The sequence below is a fragment of the Colias eurytheme genome, chromosome 2, assembly GCF_061535395.1.
Source record: "Colias eurytheme isolate Ceu_HAF_F1 chromosome 2, ilColEury1 Martin Lab GWU primary, whole genome shotgun sequence".
Classification (NCBI taxonomy): domain Eukaryota; kingdom Metazoa; phylum Arthropoda; class Insecta; order Lepidoptera; family Pieridae; genus Colias; species Colias eurytheme.
Window position 1 is genome coordinate 7,717,961 of NC_142981.1, and position 21,631 is coordinate 7,739,591.

General features: G+C 32.2%; 1 protein-coding gene across 2 annotated transcripts in view; it reads right to left on the reverse strand.

Annotated features, from left to right (window-relative positions):
• Window positions 1-14,821, reverse strand: part of LOC149910499 (sodium/hydrogen exchanger 9B2-like) — a 36,593-nt gene extending 21,772 nt beyond the window's left edge. For both annotated transcript variants that reach the window (XM_090114530.1, XM_090114522.1), the window contains exon 1: window positions 14,239-14,821. In XM_090114530.1, coding sequence (XP_089970656.1) covers window positions 14,239-14,442 — 204 coding nt within the window. In that variant the 5' untranslated portion in view covers window positions 14,443-14,821. The remainder of the gene's footprint in view (window positions 1-14,238) is intronic.
• Window positions 14,822-21,631: the final 6,810 nt, after the last annotated feature.

A 21,631-nucleotide genomic window follows, 5' to 3' on the forward strand; every position in this document is an offset into this window, starting at 1 on the left:
ATTAATGACATATACAGGGTGTCCCACTAATGGTATACTAAGCGCGAAGGGACTTGTAGTTTTACATACACTGATCACGTAAAAAATACTTAAACAACAAAATTACGCCAAAAATTGTTTGCTTATTTTTTCCTTAAAATCCATGTTTTCGTCTCTAGCTTCGCGCAGCCGGCATATACCGCTTCGCTAATGTGAGCATTTTGTCTATGAAAACATAATCTTAAACGATAGCTCACGAGTGGGTAGAAAAGTTGAGCAGGTTGCTTGTTAGGGGCATACACATAGAGTTTTGAGAATTCGTCTATTTGTCAAAAAAATTCGTCTGGAATTTTATAAGTATTTTTTACGTACTCAGCGTATGCAAAACTATAACCTCCTTGGGGCTTAGTATACCGTTGCTGGGACACCCTGTATATAAAACTAAGATAAAAAAGTTTGGAAAATCCAAAAGTGCACGACTCATAATGCTCATTTAATTATGAAATATAAAAAAAAAAAAACTTATTGACGTTTTCGTTTTTTATTAATTGCAATTAAACGACACTGAATTAATTAATCATTCGCATTCAGTGACCTACAATCGTCGATTAGAATATTTAAAAAAAAAATTCAACTCAAATGATGGATTTTTTCACAAGTTATAGTGTTTTCAGGTTTCACACATGACGGACAGGAAATTTTTTTGACCTATTTCGGTGTTTTTTTCCAATTCTATTGAAGTAAATCAATTTTTAAAAAGTATGGGATTAATCTCCATTAAATTATCTCGACAATAGTATGCAAAATATCTTGATTCCATGAACTAACAAGGCTATAATAATAAGAATAGCTGCAAAAAAGAGGCGAAAAAAATTTTTCGATCGTAAAGCACTCTCTGATGCTTCGCATCATGAGTCGTGCAAAACGATCACAGGTCTCGATATTTTCAAAGTGAAAATAATAATTAAATACGTATATAGCATGCGTTATATTTGTATGTTATCAAATGTTTACGTACGACGCTTTCAGGGTGCTTTTCCACCAGAGATGTGCTGTGCTACGTTGCTGTGAATGCGTTTGTTATCCACCAGTCATATTCATTAATGCACATAGCGTAGCACTGGTGGAAACGGTCTTAGCTAAGCTATTCTAAGATATTATGTTTTTATATGGAACTATCGTGCTATGGACATGTGCTATGGATGCGTGCTATGTTCAGAGCGCCTACTATCGATACATCGCAAAGCTCGAGCTGCGCATCTTACTCGCACCGCTACGTAACTTAGCATTGGTGGAAACGGTCACAAGTTTCATAGCAAAGCTTAGTTTCATATTATATTATCGTAGCACAGCTGCATATCACATCTCCGGTGGAAAAGCACCCTTATTCTCAATATGTCGGTTAGTGAAATTATCATGAAATTATGGAACAATTGACAAAGTTGTTTTAGTAAGTAGTCTCTTCCGTAGGTGCTAAATGACCTAAGATGTTGCTTATAAATATATAATACTAAATTGTATATATTTTTCAATTTCTTTTACTTATTTTTTTTTAGTGATTGTAATCATTTTACTGTTACTTATTTTATTTATTGATAGAAAGCAATGCAGGCTATCTAATGTTTATTTAATTCTTAAATTTCACTATGATATTGTATCAATAAAATTTAAGAATAGAGTCAATATTTACAACTTAAAAACATAATATTTTGCTTGTATTATTTACAGACTAATAAAATATTCTAAATATTTCAATATCATTGCTATTCTTATTATTATCCGTTCTTACATTCTTGTCGATAAGATATCTTAAGCTAGCACTTGAATCTTAACAACGTAAGAAAGATAAAATCTTCATTTTTCCCTTTGCACTAATCTCTGAAGTTGATAACTAAAATCCCAGAAACGAGTAACTTTTATAAACACAATATCATTCTAAGATATGATTCCCGAAAACGCAATTCGATTGTGGAAAGTAGTAAATGGTGAAAGAATAAAATTATTTAAATGAATGGAGAGGATGAACAGATTAGATAAATTTTAAATACAGATTAGATAAATTTTAAATACCATGTTCAGACAAAATACACAATTTGTGACGTAACAGACGAGGTCACTAACCACTACGCCATCGCATGTATGTACATAAACATAACGATGGTTGTATATTTTTGTGAGTTTTGTAATTTTTATCTGTAACAATAATATATTATGTATTACCTTTTAAAATATTTTAGATCTTGCACGATAATGAGACAATTGCCACTTCTTGGCAAGATATTTGTTCATTTAATAATATTAATATTACAGTTTAATTATGGTATAATACAGAAGAATATAATATGTAGATATTTAAGATATGAAACATTATACAATATACATGTAGTTAGGTTATTAGAATTATATATTTTTTTGACGTTGGTCCATTTGACGAAGTTGGTCCACTCGACTCAGTTTGAGTAAATAAGCGATAATCTTGAATTTAACCTACCCTGCAATCTGATCTTATCTTATCTACTACTGAAATTTATTATATACTGAAATTTATTATTTATATTTTTCTTTTTATTATTAATACCAATACAATTAATTTAAACAATATTTCTAATCTATAATATAGGTTATATATGATAAAAACTATCCTATGTGTTAATCCAAGTACCTATATGTATGCTAAATTTCATTGTTATCGGTGCAGTAGAATTTGCGTGAAAGAGTAACAAACACACACACATCCTCACAAACTTTCCCATTTATAATATTAGTAAAAAGTAAAATAGTAATAAAGTAATAATATTAGTAGGATAGGATATAGGATTACAATATGAAGACAAGACTAATAACAATTAGAGTCTGGTATTTTTCCGGTATTAAGCCTGGTTGTAGGTACCTATTGATTGAGATTTAATATAAATATTATGAACTCTGTGTTTTTATTATTTCTAGTCCTAGTTTATGAAACTGTCGCACTTCAATAGGCTATGAACAATTGAAATACCAAACTGTTTATGAAAGTTATCTTTACAGAAGGCGTGTAAATTAGCATTTAGCATACCTAACTCAATTGTGAAAATAGGTTCTTTTTATTTTTTTTGAAAAGGACAAGATAAAAAATGTGCCTACGTGCATGTTCTTAATTTTCGTGTATTCGCAGCATATTTTGTAAATAAAATTGTTATCTTTTTCGCATATTATTATTATGTTATGAATTTACGATATGAATTTTATGTTAACAATTTTATGTTAAATTAAACAATTTTGATATCAGTAGCTTAGGAAATTCAACAAAGAATTTAGTTGTGTAATACGTTAAAAATGTAAATGTTAATAAAACATAAAAAAGGATTAGGAAAATTTTATACCGCTAATAAATAATGACTGTATTCAATTGTCATACACTAAACATGGGGACGTTAATATCTTACAGACGGCATGAAAACATCAATAAAGGTTATGAATTTAATGTGTTTGTACTAAAGTTAACGTTGTTGCCAGATAACATTAAAGTCACGCTCGTAATATTAACGTCTGTTAGGATATAATCAAGGAATAAATAGTAATTACCACTTTAGTCGCGTTAATAGAAGTCAATAGCATTTATAACGTAAAAAAATATTGATATAGAGACTCACCATTATGACGTTGTAACACTATCACTGAACACAGTTTCTTAAATATAATAGATGGGGATTATGGGGATTATTTTAAATAAGTTTTTTTAATGGTCAGTCCGGTTCGTTGGACATCCATGCATTAGTTATCACAATATCCTGCACACTAACTGATTCAATGTAAGGTGGTGGCCTTATACAATTTCAGTCGTGTCAATTGGGATACATTGCCACGTTAATAGTGTTAAATAGCTAATCGATTATGACTGGGCACATGTGTAGTGTTAACATAAACATTACAAAAGTCTTTCTATTGAAAATCATTGAAAAATCTCATTGTATTTGGATAATATATACTCAGTACTCACGCACTACGAAACGTAGACCTAGTCCTCGAAAAAAATTACAACATAGCAATCGTGTGGTGTTTTTTAGATATTTTTTGATACTAAAAAAAAAAATATGTATAGAAAAGAGAGAAAATGTTTATTCATATAAAATGCATCATCTCGTAAATAGTACCGTAATATAATAGCCAAAATATTCAAAATGTTTATATTACTTTTAGCGTTCTGCTTCATCAATATAGTAATAACAATAAATATAAATCAAAATCATTTAAATATATTTTTATAAATATTCTCAGTTACTCTGTATAAAATTTTCCTTAAAATTAATATTCTTTCATTGTTATCCACCTATATTTGTTGCGTGACCCAGTCTTCTCAAGGAAAAGTTCTTGAGAAATATTATTTAGTAGTTCCTATTCCTCTTGTGTGCACATTTTAACATAAATAAATATTTTTATTACTGAATAAAATTCTAAATAATTTTATATGTACGTATATGTAGACCATATAAAAATAATCAGACATTAAGTTTTGGCTCAGAAAACCGGCATCTTTTTCGCCATAATTCACGCTTGAAACAATTGTTTATTAGAGGGATCTGTTATAAAATATAATCATATTGTATACACGTATTAAAAGAATAAAAATAAAGACTTGTGTAATATAATTTTTATGTCGAGAAAATGATAGATAAATATATTACAAATATTAAAACGTCTTCGGATAGATAGAGACGATGGATATTGTAGAGCTTTCCAATTTAATTATTATTATTTATAATTAAATTGTATATAATTCACTATTGTACCTGCGAATTTATTTTCTTATTAGGTAAACTAATAATATATTTATTTTCAGAACATTAAAGGGAATGACTGCAAATATTAAAACCTACGTGTAGGTAATGAATGCTTATTTCTTTGTTTCTGTTCAATCAGCAACTAAAGTAGCATTTTATGTAAAACTTTATTTTTGTTTTATATTATTTAGAATGTATGGCATGTATGGTAGAACTCACCTGTCAGACAGTGAAATGACGCCTTTAAGGCTTAATGTATTCCAATGAATTCGTGAACACAGATATAACTATCACATCCGATACAGGGTGCAGTATCCGACTACAGTGCAAGTACTACCGTTCGAAGCCGCCTATATCGTATCGGTAATTCACAAGATCCGAGTCACGAGGTGTGAGTGGGTGATAACTTGATAAGGGATAAGGGCGAGATGAGAATGTGACGCGGCAGTGGTCGCCGGAGAATTGACGCTTTCCATTCACTGTTTACGTGACCGACCAGTCACAGACATCGGACAAAACACAATACCTTATGTTTCCACAGTTTTTATAACACGAATGTTTTAAAACGAGATCTAGAAAGTCCTTCGCTCTATGCTAATATTTTGTTTTGCTTTTTTACATTTCTCTATTTAATTACGAAGGTGAAAACAATGGACACTTTGTAATTCTTAGAAGATACAAAGCGACCGCAATTATGTATGTATTATGTGTATGATTTAATACAAGTCACGTGTAAACAATAAAATACATTAACTACTCGGAGTTGTGAAATAAAGACTCACCTATATACCTTAAATATGTTACAACACATGTTACAAGCTTTGCTTTTCATGATTTCCCTAGAGAAAATTATTTTTTTATGTAAATTGTATGTTTTTAGCCTTGTCATAAATAAGGTACCTGCCTTCTTCACATTTTTTATTTAAAAAATTGTTACTTAATAATTATTTATAGATAACATAAAAAACTACCTGTGTATTTATACTAGGTACCTGTGTATTTATTATCTATTTTTTATATTATAAAGCTGAAAAGTTTGTTTGTTCGCTTGAACGTGCTAATCTCAGGAACCACTGGTCCGATTGAAAAATTATTTCGGTGCTAGATAGCCCATGTATCGAGGAAGGCTGTATAATATCATCACGCTAAGATCCACAGGAGCAGAGCAATGCGGGTAAAACCGCGGAGCACAGCTAGTTAACCATAACTATCGCAAAAGTTTCTAAAGAGTCTATGTTTGTTGCCCTTTAAGGCTGCAGTCTAGCAAAATTGCGTTTTCAACAAGTTATTTGACAATTTTTTCCCGGCTAATGAAATGATAAACTGAATTTTTTTTTCTTGTTTATCAATTAGTGTTATATACGCAATGCGCGTGAATTTTTTCACATTTATAAAGTTACTTTATGTTACCTTAATCAGGCCTTCAAGATAAGTCTCTTTCCCCCAAAATCATTTCGAGCTAAGTTTGTGCACTCACTACGTTGCAACCGATTACAATTTACATAATCTGATCAGCGCATTATTATCCTTATATAGTCGTTATTAAAAACTGCTGAATACAATTGCCGAAAAACTTATGATTTTCTTAATTAGAGCGTTATAAATTCATTAAATTTCCCATTTTTTGCCTTACAAAATCGATTGATAAATACTGCTAAAAGTTATTTTTTCCATTAATTTATTCGAGTTGGTTGAAGACCAATGAGTATTAATCCTTTAAAAAATTTTTTTTTGAATTTTGATAATTCTTTAAATATTAAAAAAATATTTAAAATAATAAGGAAAAATCCTAGCGAATTTCTTTAGTCGCGCTCCTTGGGCCGGAGCGTTCTGACGTGTGCTCTACGCTCGATTTTCCTTCATACCGAAGTGAAAGTTGCTCTACTTCATTAAATTTAATATTTTTGTTAATTGATTATTTTTATCTTAGTTTTGTGCAAATATTCGTATTTTTAAACATTTGATTTCGATATGGAAAATAAACGAAAAAAATACGCGTGTAACTACTAGAAAAAAAATTATCTTCGAACATAAAGTTAATGAAACCAAATAGATTGCAAAGGTGATTGGCAACAATTTCTTTATTTTACGGGGTGTCAGTAAAGGGATGTATATTTCTTTAAAACTAAAGTAAGCTCATAAATTTTCTTATAATATAATTTTTCTGAAGTTCCAAAAATGTTTATTTTTCGTTTGAGAAATATGAAATATAATATAAACTTGTATTGAGAACTTGAACTTCCCAAGTTCATCCGGGGAAATCCCCATACGGGGAAAATGATTTGTTTACTCCAAAATTGATCCGAGGTGTTTTAATTTTTTCTTCTAGTCATTTTCAACGTAGCGTCATGTTGTTTGATAATTAATTTTGTAACTTAAATACAGGATGTTGGTTTTATATTCTGATCTTACAGACGCGCTAAAAAATTTAGTCCACCATTTCTAGTTTAGTCTAACTACAAAACTACCAAAAAACTCTAAGTACCAATATTAAAACGAATGGATTATCATCACATCATCAAAATTCAGTGGGGTTGAGAACTAAACAAACAGAAGTAACAGAGACGCGAAGAATAAAAAAAGAGGACGAAAACGATAATTCGTTGATGCTTTCCCTTTTCGACGTATTGTTAGGGTACATCACCAATCTGCAAAAAACAAAACTGATGATTCCCAATTGCTGATTAAAAATGAAAAACAAATAATCGACAACAGTGGTGAAAATTTGCTGATCACAATGAAACATCCTTCAGTGGTAGCAGATTTACTCATTTAAAATGTATCGGTGAACAGCGTAAAGGAGAGGAGGACAGGAAAACATTATGGATGTGGATGGTGGATTGTATACAGGGTGTAATCGATAAGTATGTGCAGGCGATTATGACGTTATTATTGCAGGTATCAAAAAACTTAAAACTGATATCGAAATTACTTTACCTAATGAGCAAAATGACAATAATAACTTTTTAAAAGTATAACGAGAAATATCTAAAAAATTTACTTTATACACTCCCATATCAAAAAGGGAAAATGGGACTAGTAGAAGTTAAATGTCTAATTCCGGCAAAAGACATGAATGCGGAAGATGCGGTTAAAAAAAAATTTAATATTTGAAATACAATGCAAAAAATAACACTTTTGTCATAGATAAGAATCATGACTATTTTTTCCAAATTCAGGGACAACTAAACGTTGCAGAAGCAGAAGTCTGCTTATTTGCTGTTTGGACTGGAGTGAATCATTCGTTAAAAATAGAATATATAAAATAGAATATATAAAAAAGTATGTAACGTTTAGGCAAAATAAAATGATGGACCATTATTGGATTTTACATAAATTGCCTACTGTCAGAATTGATTGATTCGAGACTTCAGCATTCGATGCCCATCAAGGACCCATCCTATATCATTCAAGCGATTGAAAAAAAAGAGATAAATCCAGTGCAACCGATAAAGCATCAGAATGCTAGCAAAAGATTTATTAGGTTTATCAATATAAATCTATATATTATACATAATATAATAAATCTGTAGAAGACGCGAAGACTGACATCCGCGCGGACGGAGTCGCGGGCGGAAGCTAGTCAGAAATAAATGTCTTTTGTTTTCATTTGCGTATTTTTCTATTTTATAATTTTTTAACACAAACATTACATTTTTTTTATTAAATACAAAATTTGTTTACCCGTTTTATTAGTTAAACTGAACAACTTTCACTAAGAAACTTAGGTCGAAAAAAATGTATAGAGTTATGCATTTTGTATGGAAAGCTTATTTTTTTTATATTTCGTCCAAATTTCTTTGTAAAAGTTGATCAGTTATATAAACATGAAGTTGAAGATATCAATAGAAAGTATTCGCAAATTTTGTGTACTGATAAAAAAAAATCACCCGGTGTAATTTTCACGAAAATTGTTTCAAATTGTCATTTTTGGTACTTATTACGAATATTAAATTATACGAATGATTTAATTTTTAAAAATTAAGTGGAGCAACTTTCCCTTAGTACATTTATATTATTTACATATAGGATGACAGGATGCATTTGTTTGCACTACTAGACCAAGCCCTTAAGGCAAAAACAATTGATCGCATCTGGATGAGATTTGGCACTTAGATAGATTATACATAATCTGGTTTTGCAAAAAATTATAGCCACACGTTTATTGAATACCTGTTTATTACAAAATTATTATGTTTATGTATATTTAAAAATAATAATTTATTCTAATCTCAATACAATACTGAGAAATAATATCATCAATTGTCAATCAGCGTGGTATCATTTCGAGAGCACTCGTGACAATAAAACACATAAATCTGGTACATCTAGATATCAATGTTTTTTTTAATTATTTTTCTCATTTATTATTTTGTAAAATTAATGATGAAAGGAGTTAAAAGTTTTCCTTATTTTAAAGTTATTATCTCGGACATGATAGAACACAATATTTTACCTGCTAGAAATACGAATCTATGAATGAAAGATGACAAAGGAGTATGTATTTTACAATAAACTTTTATTTGGAATTAACCCAATATAGGAAGTATTTGTGGAATAATATGAAAAAAAAAAACATATTAATAATTGCCAGTTCTTTTATAGATCATAAATAATTCAGGTAAAATGAATAAATGTGTAAACATTGCCCTTAATAAGTAAGATATATATTATCTCATTTAGATGAGCTATATCTCGTAAGGGATCAAGGCCTTGTTATCAGAAGAATCGATATCGTACTACTAAGAACTACTGAGAACTTTCAATGAAAAACAAAGATTTTTTAAATAACTTCCCGAACTAACAATGGTAGTAGTAATTCGTTAATATTATAGCTTGTTTTGCATTTTACCTAAGCTTAATATAATATTACGTAGTAATCACCGACTCCGGATTATTTACTCAGAATACAATTATTCCTTAAATATAACGAAATTATTATTCTGAGAATAATAGACACAATATACAATTACAATATAATATATATGTCACGGCTAAAGGTAGGTGAGAACATAAACTTAAGATTAGCCGGCTAAACTTAGGTTTATTTTCGACGAGGTGTTAATGTTAGTTTGTTCTATCTTTAGCCGGCTAAACTTAAGTGTAACCGCAGGCCCGTGGCTAAAAATGTCGGGGTGGGTAGATTTGGTTAGCGCCGGGCCGGTGGAGGGCTTGAGGGGCCCGCACAGTGCCAGAAAACACTCGCCCTGTTCCTTACATGTATTATAGTAACCAAATCTACCCACCCCGACTCAGGGCAGAAAGCTGGTGGCTAGGTTAGGTTAGGTTAGAACTCTTAAGACCCGCACGAGCCGAGCGAGCGCAGCGAGCGTGCTGCGGCAGCAGCCGGCGAAGTGCCAGAAAACACTCGCCCTGTTCCTTACATGTATTATAGTAACCAAATCTACCCACCCCGACATTTTTAGCCACGGGCCTGCGGTTACACTTAAGTTTAGCCGGCTAAAGATAGAACAAACTAACATTAACACCTCGTCGAAAATAAACCTAAGTTTAGCCGGCTAATCTTAAGTTTATGTTCTCACCTACCTTTAGCCGTAACATATATAAAAATGAATCGCAAAATGTGTTGGTAAGCGCATAACTCGAGAACGGCTGAACCGATTTCGATAATTCTTTTTTTATTATATTCCTTGAAGTACGAGGATGGTTTTTATGTAGAGAAAACGTAAATATGTACCACGGGCGAAGCCGGGGCGGACCGCTAGTATAATATAATTTTAAAGTATTAAAAACTTTACAAAATTGTTGTAAAGTAGAAAAGTTAAAGTTTGGAAAAGCGCTCATGGGCTACTGCAGCCATCAGTAAATAATCCTTGAATGGAACAATAAAAAAGCGATAAAAAAGTAATTCTAAATCAAGTGTATGATAAGTACACATTTAAAACAGCCTTGATACAATCGTGTTTGGTTACAAACTGGGAAATGCTTGAATGAAAACGCAATATGGTATGCGTTGTTAAGAAGTTAATATATGGATTAGTTGGGACACTTCAGGTGTTATCTTCGTTTGAAACAAAGACCTGATCATAGCGGCTATTGTCCACGATAAACTACCGCATGCTTCTTTCAAGTGATAATATGGAATTTCACAGTATTTATCTGACACAAAAATTGTAAATAAAGTAGGTAGGTATGAGACAAATTGAAGTGCCTGTCACATGATTGTGGCTTTGTGCCTTCAATATTAAAATTCTCAATGTAAACACTGATAATTTAAATGGAAAGATTTCATAATATTTTACCATTGTAAATAGCAACAATTAATTTTAAGTGATGCGTAGTAATATGTTATTATGTAATAAATAGTACGTTTGTGAACTCATAAAATATGTTATAGTTTTTATGATCCCCAAAATTTTCATAACCCAATATATATATATATACAACGTCGAGACCAAGCTGCCTGGAAAATATATAATTTCTGTGATTATTATGACCAAAATCACTTTTGTCTTAATCAATTATTCAATTAAAGTGTTAAGCCTCAAAGAATAAATTATAGCGAAGAACATTTTATATTAATGTATTTCATTAGTTATGTTGCACACGTTTGTAATACAGTAAATAAAATTTATTACCCTAGGTTATGAATTTCGGAGGTATAAAAATGAAACTTGAAAGGCACACGACGAGGGGATCAGCTTAAATACTGATTTTCATGATACATTTATATCTATTTAATATTGTTATTATTGGGGTGTCATGGCCTGTAAATGGGACTCTGCTCGGCAGGACACACGGTAGAGTACACAGCTTTCCTGCAGTTCTGCCTAAAGCAGTGCTACGGAACGCAATGGCGTTTTAATCTGTAAAAATCCGGCCATCGATGGCCTTATCCAAGGAGGACGAATGAGGTATCTCCGTCTGCATACATCTATGATTTACCCACGGGGTGTTGAATATAACTATTATAAATATGTATAAGAAAGTGATTTTTCAAATATAAATATTAATTTACATTACATCAAACTTACTTAAGTACAATTATCTTTTTTAATATTTTCACCTGCATTTATGCGTTGCATGTAAATTATTTTTATGTAGTTACATATAAATATTATATCAATGTATTATGGACGGACGAATGACTCCTATATCATTGGTAAAACCTGGCATAGAGGTCTTTATTTAAACTTCAAGCTCCATGGAGGCAAGGGGAAAACATCTCTACCTGTACTTTCGAATTCTCATCTGCACTCAGTTGGACAGCTTACAATTAGTGACGGCATAGTGCTGAATCTTATTATTTTATGCTCTTATATCGTACTAGATAGGGTCACCTGGTGGTACAAATGACCCATAGCTTTTTCAATATGGGCCTGTTGTCTATTAACCATTCAGTAATTTAATACTATACCCATAATTAACGCTAGCGTACCTATTGGTTTAAAACAATGAAAGTAAAACAGTACTGAAATAATTTCTACACAATAATTTGTAATTATTGTAAGTTAGGTATGTCATATACTGGAATTATTTAAAACAATAAATGCATATTTACCTTTTTTAAGGTTCTAATTTGGATAATTACTGTACTAAGTGTGAAATAGTTTACGAGGATTTATGGAAGGATATTGTTATTATTTAAGTACTTAGCGACTCATATGGCTTTAGTAGTTATAGTATTACTAATAATAATCAGCTGTTTCTTCAACACGTTACTTTAGTACTAACGCATCTTTAATTTTGGCTTTACAAAGAATACTGATTCATATGATTAGATTGGTGTGTTTTTTTTAAATACGCTTAGCGGTTCAAACTTTACAGGCAGATATCACATTTTTGATATTAATTTCGGTGTAAAATAAATTCCTCTCTAAAACTCTATCATAAATTGTCGCAGCAAATCAAAAATTACCTACTATTTCATAAATTTTTATTTTAATACAAATTATATAAAAATAAATTTATAGATCTTTAAATTACCAGAAAGTTACACAAATTATAATTTTTATTTATTTTAATTTAATACATAATTAGAAAAAATCTCAAGTATTTATCTGGTTCTTTGATGGTGCCACCATATTACTCTTTCAGAGTCTTGTATTCATTTCGCTGTAATGAGAGATATAAAAATCCTTTGACTTGGCACAAGTAGAGGAAAATATAATTGAAGGGTTAAAAGCTACTTAAACTTTTCGCAAGCTCCGTCTGCTAGCTTATCACCACGCTAATATATTACATTACTCACAAGTTTTAAAAACTTCGCAGCATTTATTTCTTAATCTTAATTTTTTTTATTAATCGGATGAAAATATTTTATGTTTTTGAACGCTTACCATTCTTTATTGAATATTTGTACACTTATTTTTAGGTATTTTCTGACTCAACAGATTTTAATTAATTTGTATTAGTGGATATATTTATTAATTAAATTTAAATCAATTTACGTACTAAATCATTCAAACAGTATATCCGAATATCTCCCTTAATTAGTTTTAATTACATTGCTTCTAGATAAATAGCTCGCTATAATTTTCTTCTGAATATCATCCATATTCAATACTCATATTTGTGATGTTTACATACAAGTGTAGATATTTTACATTTTTATCTTCAATAAATAATAAATTATTGCCATTTATTCTACAGATGTAATGCTGGTAAACTATGATACCATATAGGTATTGTTTTTGTTAGTATTACAAAATTTTACACGGGTTTTGCATGCTTTGCAAATATTATTCATTCGATTATTGACATCAGAACTATAATAGACTGCTAATACCATTTAACTTTTATAGGCTGCTAATATTAAGATGCCTCTCCTTAATAATTGACTATCTTTTGTTAATAATGGAATTATTGGATAGTCTCCTATCATTACAGTTATTGATTTGTTTATTAGGTCGTTCAAGGTGATAAGATTTCTTACTGGTCCATAATCTTTAGTTGTCACGATCTTCGTAAATGTGATAAACAGATCACATGGTTTCAGCGTCGCCTCATGGTCAAAGTGGAGGCATTTTGTATACGAGTTGGTGTCATTTAATATTCAAGATCGTACCCGATTTCTACACTCGTTTCTGTAATACTTTAAGCATGTTTTAAGGATATAACATACCTCGTAAATTTTGGCTTCCTTACATGGGCAGAAATTACCTTATGAAGCAAATCACATGGTTTTTAATATTTTTAAAATTCGTTACATCTGTGTAAATAACTTTAAATCGTTGTTAATTTTAAAGCATTATATTTTTGTATTTATATTATAGCAATTCATTTGGTGTGCTAGTTAATTACAACGTATATAATATATTAATGTATTCCACTTTTTTCTTAATAGTTATTGTCATAATTGGGTATTCAGGTTAATTACAGATCGGTGTATAAGTCATAATTGCATGTATAGAAATTATCTAGAAAAATTGTTACACTTAATTATACAAACAATGAGTAATTAATTTTCTGTCTTGAGGTAATATTGGTACGTATATAATTGTTAGTAGTATACAAACAGTATACACATGGTACTTACCGCAGTGGCTGATCGTGAAGTCCTGCCGGTGCCGCCGGTGGTAACCAGGTGTAGTTTGACAGCCTCCACTCCTGATCTCTTGGATTTCTGCCGGGCCGATGATCCCAATACCGGTGAACGTTTTCCTACTTGTTTTTCTTGTTTACTTCCTTTCTTCTCAGGTTTTACATTACTCGACTTAGCTTTACGATCTCGATTTTTCATTTTCACGTGATTAATATTTTTCTTAACGAATTATACTTCTTTATAGCCAAAATCAATTTTTAGCATGGTTCGTTCGGCAGGTTAAATTTAGTGGAAGAATCGATGAAAACAAAATCGAACAGAAATATATCGGGCTGTCTTTCGTCGAAGGATTGATAAGATATTTATTGAAGTCGAGTTGGAAAGAGCACTGATAAAAAAAATAGATTTTCAGGTGCCTAAAATACGTGACGACTGAGGTTCTCTTTGTCATTAATGTCCACAGTTGTGATCACGTAAAGCCTTGAACCACGCCAAAGGCGGAGGTGACGCGGACCCCGGTCCGCCGTTTTTGTTTATTTCAGAATTTACACTATTATATTATGATGTGATGTATGGTTGTTTCCGTGTTAATTTATGTAGACAACATGTAAGCTTGCGACAACAGTCCGGTAAAACTGGCGCGCGCGTGCACTCTGTAAGAACACGCTGCCGCCGATGTCACCACATAACTATTAATTAATTAAAGGGATCTTGTGTCAGAAAAGATAAAACGAATAATATCATGCACATTAATGACTCAATTTTTTAATGATTTTAAAATTTCGTGCTCATTGATGTTTTTAGTGTATATATTATTATTTTAATAAAAGGACGTCTATCATGACTTAGTATTTTCTTACAAATTATAGTCCTGAAAATGTCTTGAATTTAAAAATAACATAAAATAAACACAAGTAGTAAATATTCATATAGATAATAATTGTGATGCTAATCAATGAAAAAAGGTTCTAGCATTTTTGATACTATCTTTGATAATATACCTCTAATGTATGAAAAGTATTAAAATAATTTGGTCAAAATTTTGTAAAAATCAGTACACAAATATAATATTTGTTTTTATATTTTTTGTCCGATTTTATAAAAGCGCCATCTACAATTATGTTACGACACTGCTTTATAGACATGTCTCCAATACATAGAGCAAGTTCCTAGATAAGTGACAAAAGATGTAAATGGTCCAATTGTAAATGTATAGTTATTACTGGCAAACAGGTGTAGATGTCTCTTGTATAAAATGTATTAAATTGAGAATTTGCTCTTGTTATTTTTGCGGCTAGTATTTAGACTCTACTGGTCCGGGAGCCAGCAGCAGATTTTATGACCAAGTTCCTCTCAAGCGGTAATTAGTAAAATGCATCAAAGTATAGTATTATGAAGCCTCGTGAACGTCAGCTGGAGCTCGGTTGGGGGGAAGAGCGGTTGTAGCCTCCCGTATCAGCTGACGGTTTTTCCACCAAGATACAGCCAGCTGACATATATATTTATCCACAGTTACATATAAGCTATCATCAGGTAAATTTTTGTTTGAGAGGAAATAACGGAAAATAAATTTTTCTTTAAATTTAACTTTCATGTTCGAGACACCAGCTGACGTATAATACACCATGTTGTAACCAGCTGACTATTTTTTTCGTTGAGATATTGGGTTAGCTACAATTTGACAAATTTTTAGCTGAGAGGAAATGAATGAATGAATGTATTTTTTTTCCTATGTGCGTGGGAGGCTACAACCGCTCACCCCCCCAACCGAGCGCCAGCTGACGTTCACGAGGCTTTATAATACTATAGGTATATTAAGAAGAGCTGGAACGTCAACACATTTACACATTGCACATGTTAGGCCGGGAGATACTGACACAAAATTTCGGGTCATTTGTAACAGGATGGCGGTCTAGAGGGGCCTTAGTACGCAATGACAAAAAAAAATGATCGTCAGAACGCTGGTACCGGCGGACTAGTCGCGTGGGCGTTAGTCACACTCGTCGGATAAATAGCGAAAGTCCAACGATTTGTAACACAAAAATTTTAGAATTTACCGATAGCCCTTAAAAAAGGTGTAGGCGGTAGTGTCATGCCATACTTTGACGATGTGACTTACAGTCCGCCATAACGACGTGAATGCGTTGATTTAAAAAAAATAATTCAACCATTTGTACCGGGCTAACTTTTGCACAGGTAACCATCGTCGTGCAGCCATTTACTAAAATCGCCATGCCATACTTTTCGGACGATTCCAAATGGTCGCCATACCGCGGAAAATCTGCAAATTTTTGAATTTTTTTTTTCTCGCCAAACGATTTGTACCACCTTACATTTTTTTTCAACAACTCCTGAATGATTATAAATAGAAGTGTGATAATGCCATACCTGTGGGAGGTGACGAATGTGTATAAGATTTTTTTCTCATTGTAAGATTTTATTCGTAGTTTGAACGATTTGTAGCAGTATGGCACTAATTTTTCCCTCTATTAAAAGTATGGCAAATATAATAATGGTCACGTTGCATCATATACTTTCCAAAAATGCCGTACTGGTACAAATCGCCAATTCTTTTCATTTTTTTTTACGTCTTGGCTTAAGTCTTACAATCATCCGCCCCATGTTTGTATTCTGCGATATTTTTTTCTAGGTAGAATTGTATACAAACAAACAGAATATAATGATCCCATACTGTAAAAAATTATTTTACGTATTGTACAGTCGTATTTTTGAAACGTGATAAATTAATTTTTTAAGTATGGCAGCACTTTTTCCCCCTACTAGAAAGTAAAGTATGGCAAATATAATAATGGTCACATTTTATCAAATACTCTCCAAAAATCCAAATGCAATACTGGTACAAATTGTTTGGCGAAAAAAAAATTTTTTTTTGCAGATTTTCGGCGGTATGGTGGCCATTTGGAATCGTCCGAAAAGTATGGCATGGCGATTTTCGTAAATGTCTGCACGATGATGATTACCTGTGCAAAAGTTAGCCTGGTACAAATGGTTGAATTGTTTTTTTTTAAATCAACGCATCACGTCGGTATGGGGGGCTGTAAGTTACACCGGAAAAGTATGGCATGGCGGTAGTGACCGCCTACATCTTTTTTATGGGCTATCGGTAAATTCTAAAATTTTTGTGTTACAAATCGTTTGACTTTCGCTATTTATCCGACGAGTTCGACTAACGCCCACGTGACTAGTCCGCCGGTACCAGCGTTCTGACCATCATTTTTCTTTTAGTCATTGCGTAATAAGACCTCTGTAGAACCGCCATTCTGTTACAAATGACCCGAAATTTTGAGTCAGTATCTCCCGGCCTATGTATGTGTCATATTTTGCAATTGTTTATAAATACAGGGTGATGTAATTGGTGTAGTACGAATATCTAAAAATCTATGAAGAATTTTGTGATACAGTAAATGGAAGAATTATAGACTATTTTACAGTATTTAATAAAATCATTTAATTTTTTGTTCATTTTCATTAGAAATGTCAATTTTTCTCACCGAGGTGAAAATTTGGATGATAAGGATCTTGTTAGAAAAATATAAATTTTGACTAAAATCGGCATTTTTTTTTCAAAAATCAAATTACTAATTAGTAATTAATAATCAGAGTTATCACATTATTAAAAAAATAAGCCAAACTATACACCATTTTTACCTACTTGATGCAATCCTCAAAGATCATGGACATAGTGTATTGCGCCTTCCACCATATATACCATCCAGAACTGAACCCAATAGAGTTACTATGGGGCATAATTAAAGGGAAAGTAGCATCACAAAATGTGAACTTTAACTTGAAAACTGTGGAAGCATTATTTAGAAAGGAAACAAATGCTATTAGTCTGGATATGTTTAGTGACGTTTGGAGAAAGACGCGAGAACATGAGGAAAAATATTATATTCAATTAGAACCAAAAGTAGATAATTACACTGACTCATTTATTCTCCTCCTTTTCTAATGGGTTTCATCCTACTACTATTTTTTTTAGGTTTTTATCATTTTGGAAGGGATTGGCCCTGGTGTATGTTGGGAGTGAGCGCACGTGTTATTTGTATTGTTTTTATGACCTGAAATTTAATTATTATTTGATAATTGAATAATTATTAATACTTTTATCTAATTGATTATTATTAGAATAAATAATTAACTTCATCAATTGATTTACTTTTAAATTATAATTTTACAGGTAAATTATGAGAGCTTTCATAATTATATTTGCATATATTTATCTACAACGCACCCATTTTACAATTTCAAGTCTAAAATGAAACTAGAGTCGCATTTATTTTTGAACATACTGTAAGTGAAATTGCATAAGTGTGAGTACTGTGAACATGCCAGCTTTCCTTAATTGACCTGTATACTCTCATGCGTCTGACGAATTATCTCTTGAGAGGAAATAGTTAACCAAATTTGCACCTGGCTCCCTAACCATACTATTTTCTTTAACATCACTATATTGTCGATATTTTGACTCGTATTAGTTTTAAAAATTTGTTTCTTTAAACAAAAGAAAACTTAAATTGTATGAAAAAGGACGTATGTATGATGTATTACCAAATTGTCGAATGCCATTTCTATTGTTTTAAATTAGAAGAGATGTGAGATTTATTTAAACTTTCGGCACTATTTGAATCACGACTCTACTGGTGAGGTAATATCGCCCCAGAATCGATAGAATAGTTTTATTTGAACTTTAGACGTGAATAACTGGAGAATTTTAATAAAATAGAAACTTTTTATAGAAACAAAAATCTATTAAGGTGTCAACACATATATTTTTGTTTCAGTTATCTGAAATCAACAGATAATGCCCATCAGATTGAAAAAAAACTTATAAACACGTCTTTCCTGTACATGTTATAGCTTATAGTGTAGCTGGGCTCTAAGAATTCCACATCATGTATTCCAGATTTTCAAATTTATAGATTTCGATAATTCTTTCTTTTTTTATAACATTATTTGAAGTACCTACGAGTATTTTATAATATTTCTTATGGAGAAAAAACGTAAAAATGTACCATGGGCCGGGGTGGATCGCTAGTAATTGATAAATATATAAATTAAATAAGTCAGGTGACGTAGAGTCCACGTAGAGCCAAGCAAATTTTTGATCTTGTTCGAGAATGTTCATCCAGATCTATCACACAACGTTTTCATTTTTATAAATTTGAACTGTGTTTTTTTTTTTTTTTTTTTTTTATGTCAGAGCAAGCAAAGGGGCAGGTGGGCCACCTGATGGTAAGTGGTCACCACCGCCCATAAACACTTGCAACACTAAGTGTTGCAGGTGCTTTGCCGGCCTTTTAAGGACAAATAAGCTCTTTTCTTGAAGGCCCCAATGTCGTAGTTGTTCGGAAACACCGCAGGTGGCAAATTGTTCCACAGTTTCAAATAGTGTTTTAATTTTGTTTTTTTTTCAGTTTTTTTGTTTTTCACTGTGTTAAAAGTAACCCACACATAAGTACATGTAGATATTGCCCGCATTACCATTGTTAATAAAACCAATCAAATGTACCTATTTGGATCAATATTCTGCACATACACATTGAAGATACTTGTAATTATGTGATTCTTTCTCAATTGGTCAGCATTCGGCTATTTATAAGCTATTTATCAATGAATAGTCATTTTATTATTATAATAATAGACTATATTATAGTATCCAATTTATTAAGATTACACAATTTTACATTATTTTTTTATTGTAGTAATTATAACACTCGATAGGCGATAGATTTGTAAACCAGCTATTCTTGGGTAAAAAAACCTTAATTTCAGTTATTTTTTTGCATATGTTGAAGAAGTGTAGTAAAGCACCATCGTTACCATAATGATATGAAAGGTTGTGATGATAATTTGGCTCCTGGTCAGCTCTTATCTGAAGAGGAGAACATTTTACACATGCCTACATTTGTGTCAAAGATTATTGATATAAAAGTCCTTATATATTTCAGATAATACGTCAACACTTTGAATGGCTATAATAGGGTACGCGCAGACAGAGAGCGTTCTGCGTTCCGCGTTCTGCGTTCTGCGTTCCGCGTTCTTTGTAATGTGAAGGATCTATAGCGCCGGCGCACACAGAACGCAGTTAGACCGCGGCGGTCATTCGGAACGCTTGCGTTCTTGCGTTCTCTGTACAGAATTACAAAGAACTCGCGTTCTCGCTATGGCTGGTCCGTCTTCTCCAATTGGTATCTTGTTTTTCTATTTCAGATTTTACATAGTCATGTAACTCATTGAAGCTATTTATTGACATTCGAAAATAAATATAAAATCTCTCTTCATCTTGAAGCAGCTCGGGGATAAGGCTACGCGCAGACATACAGCATTCTGCGTTCCGCGTTCTGCGTTCTGCGTTCGTCAGTTCTGCGTTCTGCGTTCTAGCGCACACAGGAGCCGTTCAAGACATTTGCGTTCTATTTCGTGACTCTCCGCACGAGAAACATGTCTCTCGAAAGTTCATCTTCCGAAGATGAAGCCTTGCTTTTGTGGAGTCTAGAGGAGTCAAAAAAAAGTAGAAAATGTTGGGTACACCCTATCAACACGAAACGAGATGATATGGGAGAATTTAGTATTCTTATCCCTGAGCTGCTTCAAGATGAAGAGAGATTTTATTATTTATTTTCGAATGTCAATAAATAGCTTCAATGAGTTACATGACTATGTAAAATCTGAAATAGAAAAACAAGATACCAATTGGAGAAGACGGACCAGCCATAGCGAGAACGCGAGTTCTTTGTAATTCTGTACAGAGAACGCGAGAACGCAAGCGTTCCGAATGACCGCCGCGGTCTAACTGCGTTCTGTGTGCGCCGGCGCTATAGATCCTTCACATTACAAAGAACGCGGAACGCAGAACGCAGAACGCGGAACGCAGAACGCTCTCTGTCTGCGCGTACCCTAAGAATACTAAATTCTCCCATATCATCTCGTTTCGTGTTGATAGGGTGTACCCAACATTTTCTACTTTTTTTTGACTCCTCTAGACTCCACAAAAGCAAGGCTTCATCTTCGGAAGATGAACTTTCGAGAGACATGTTTCACGTGCGGAGATGTCGCGAAATAGAACGCAAATGTCTTGAACGTGCTCCTGTGTGCGCTAGAACGCAGAACGCAGAACTGACGAACGCAGAACGCAGAACGCGGAACGCAGAACGCTGTATGTCTGCGCGTAGCCGGTAAGGGGAATAACAGCACATGAATGAAGTATTATTTGAGATATCTATTTTACAGATTAACAATAAGAAAAATTGACAAATAATTATTCATATATTGTTTGGTTTAAAAATTTTCTTTTCGTTAAAGCAAAAATATTTTGAATGAATTCCTGTGAAAGAGTAATGGTAGACACCTACTTTATTCATAA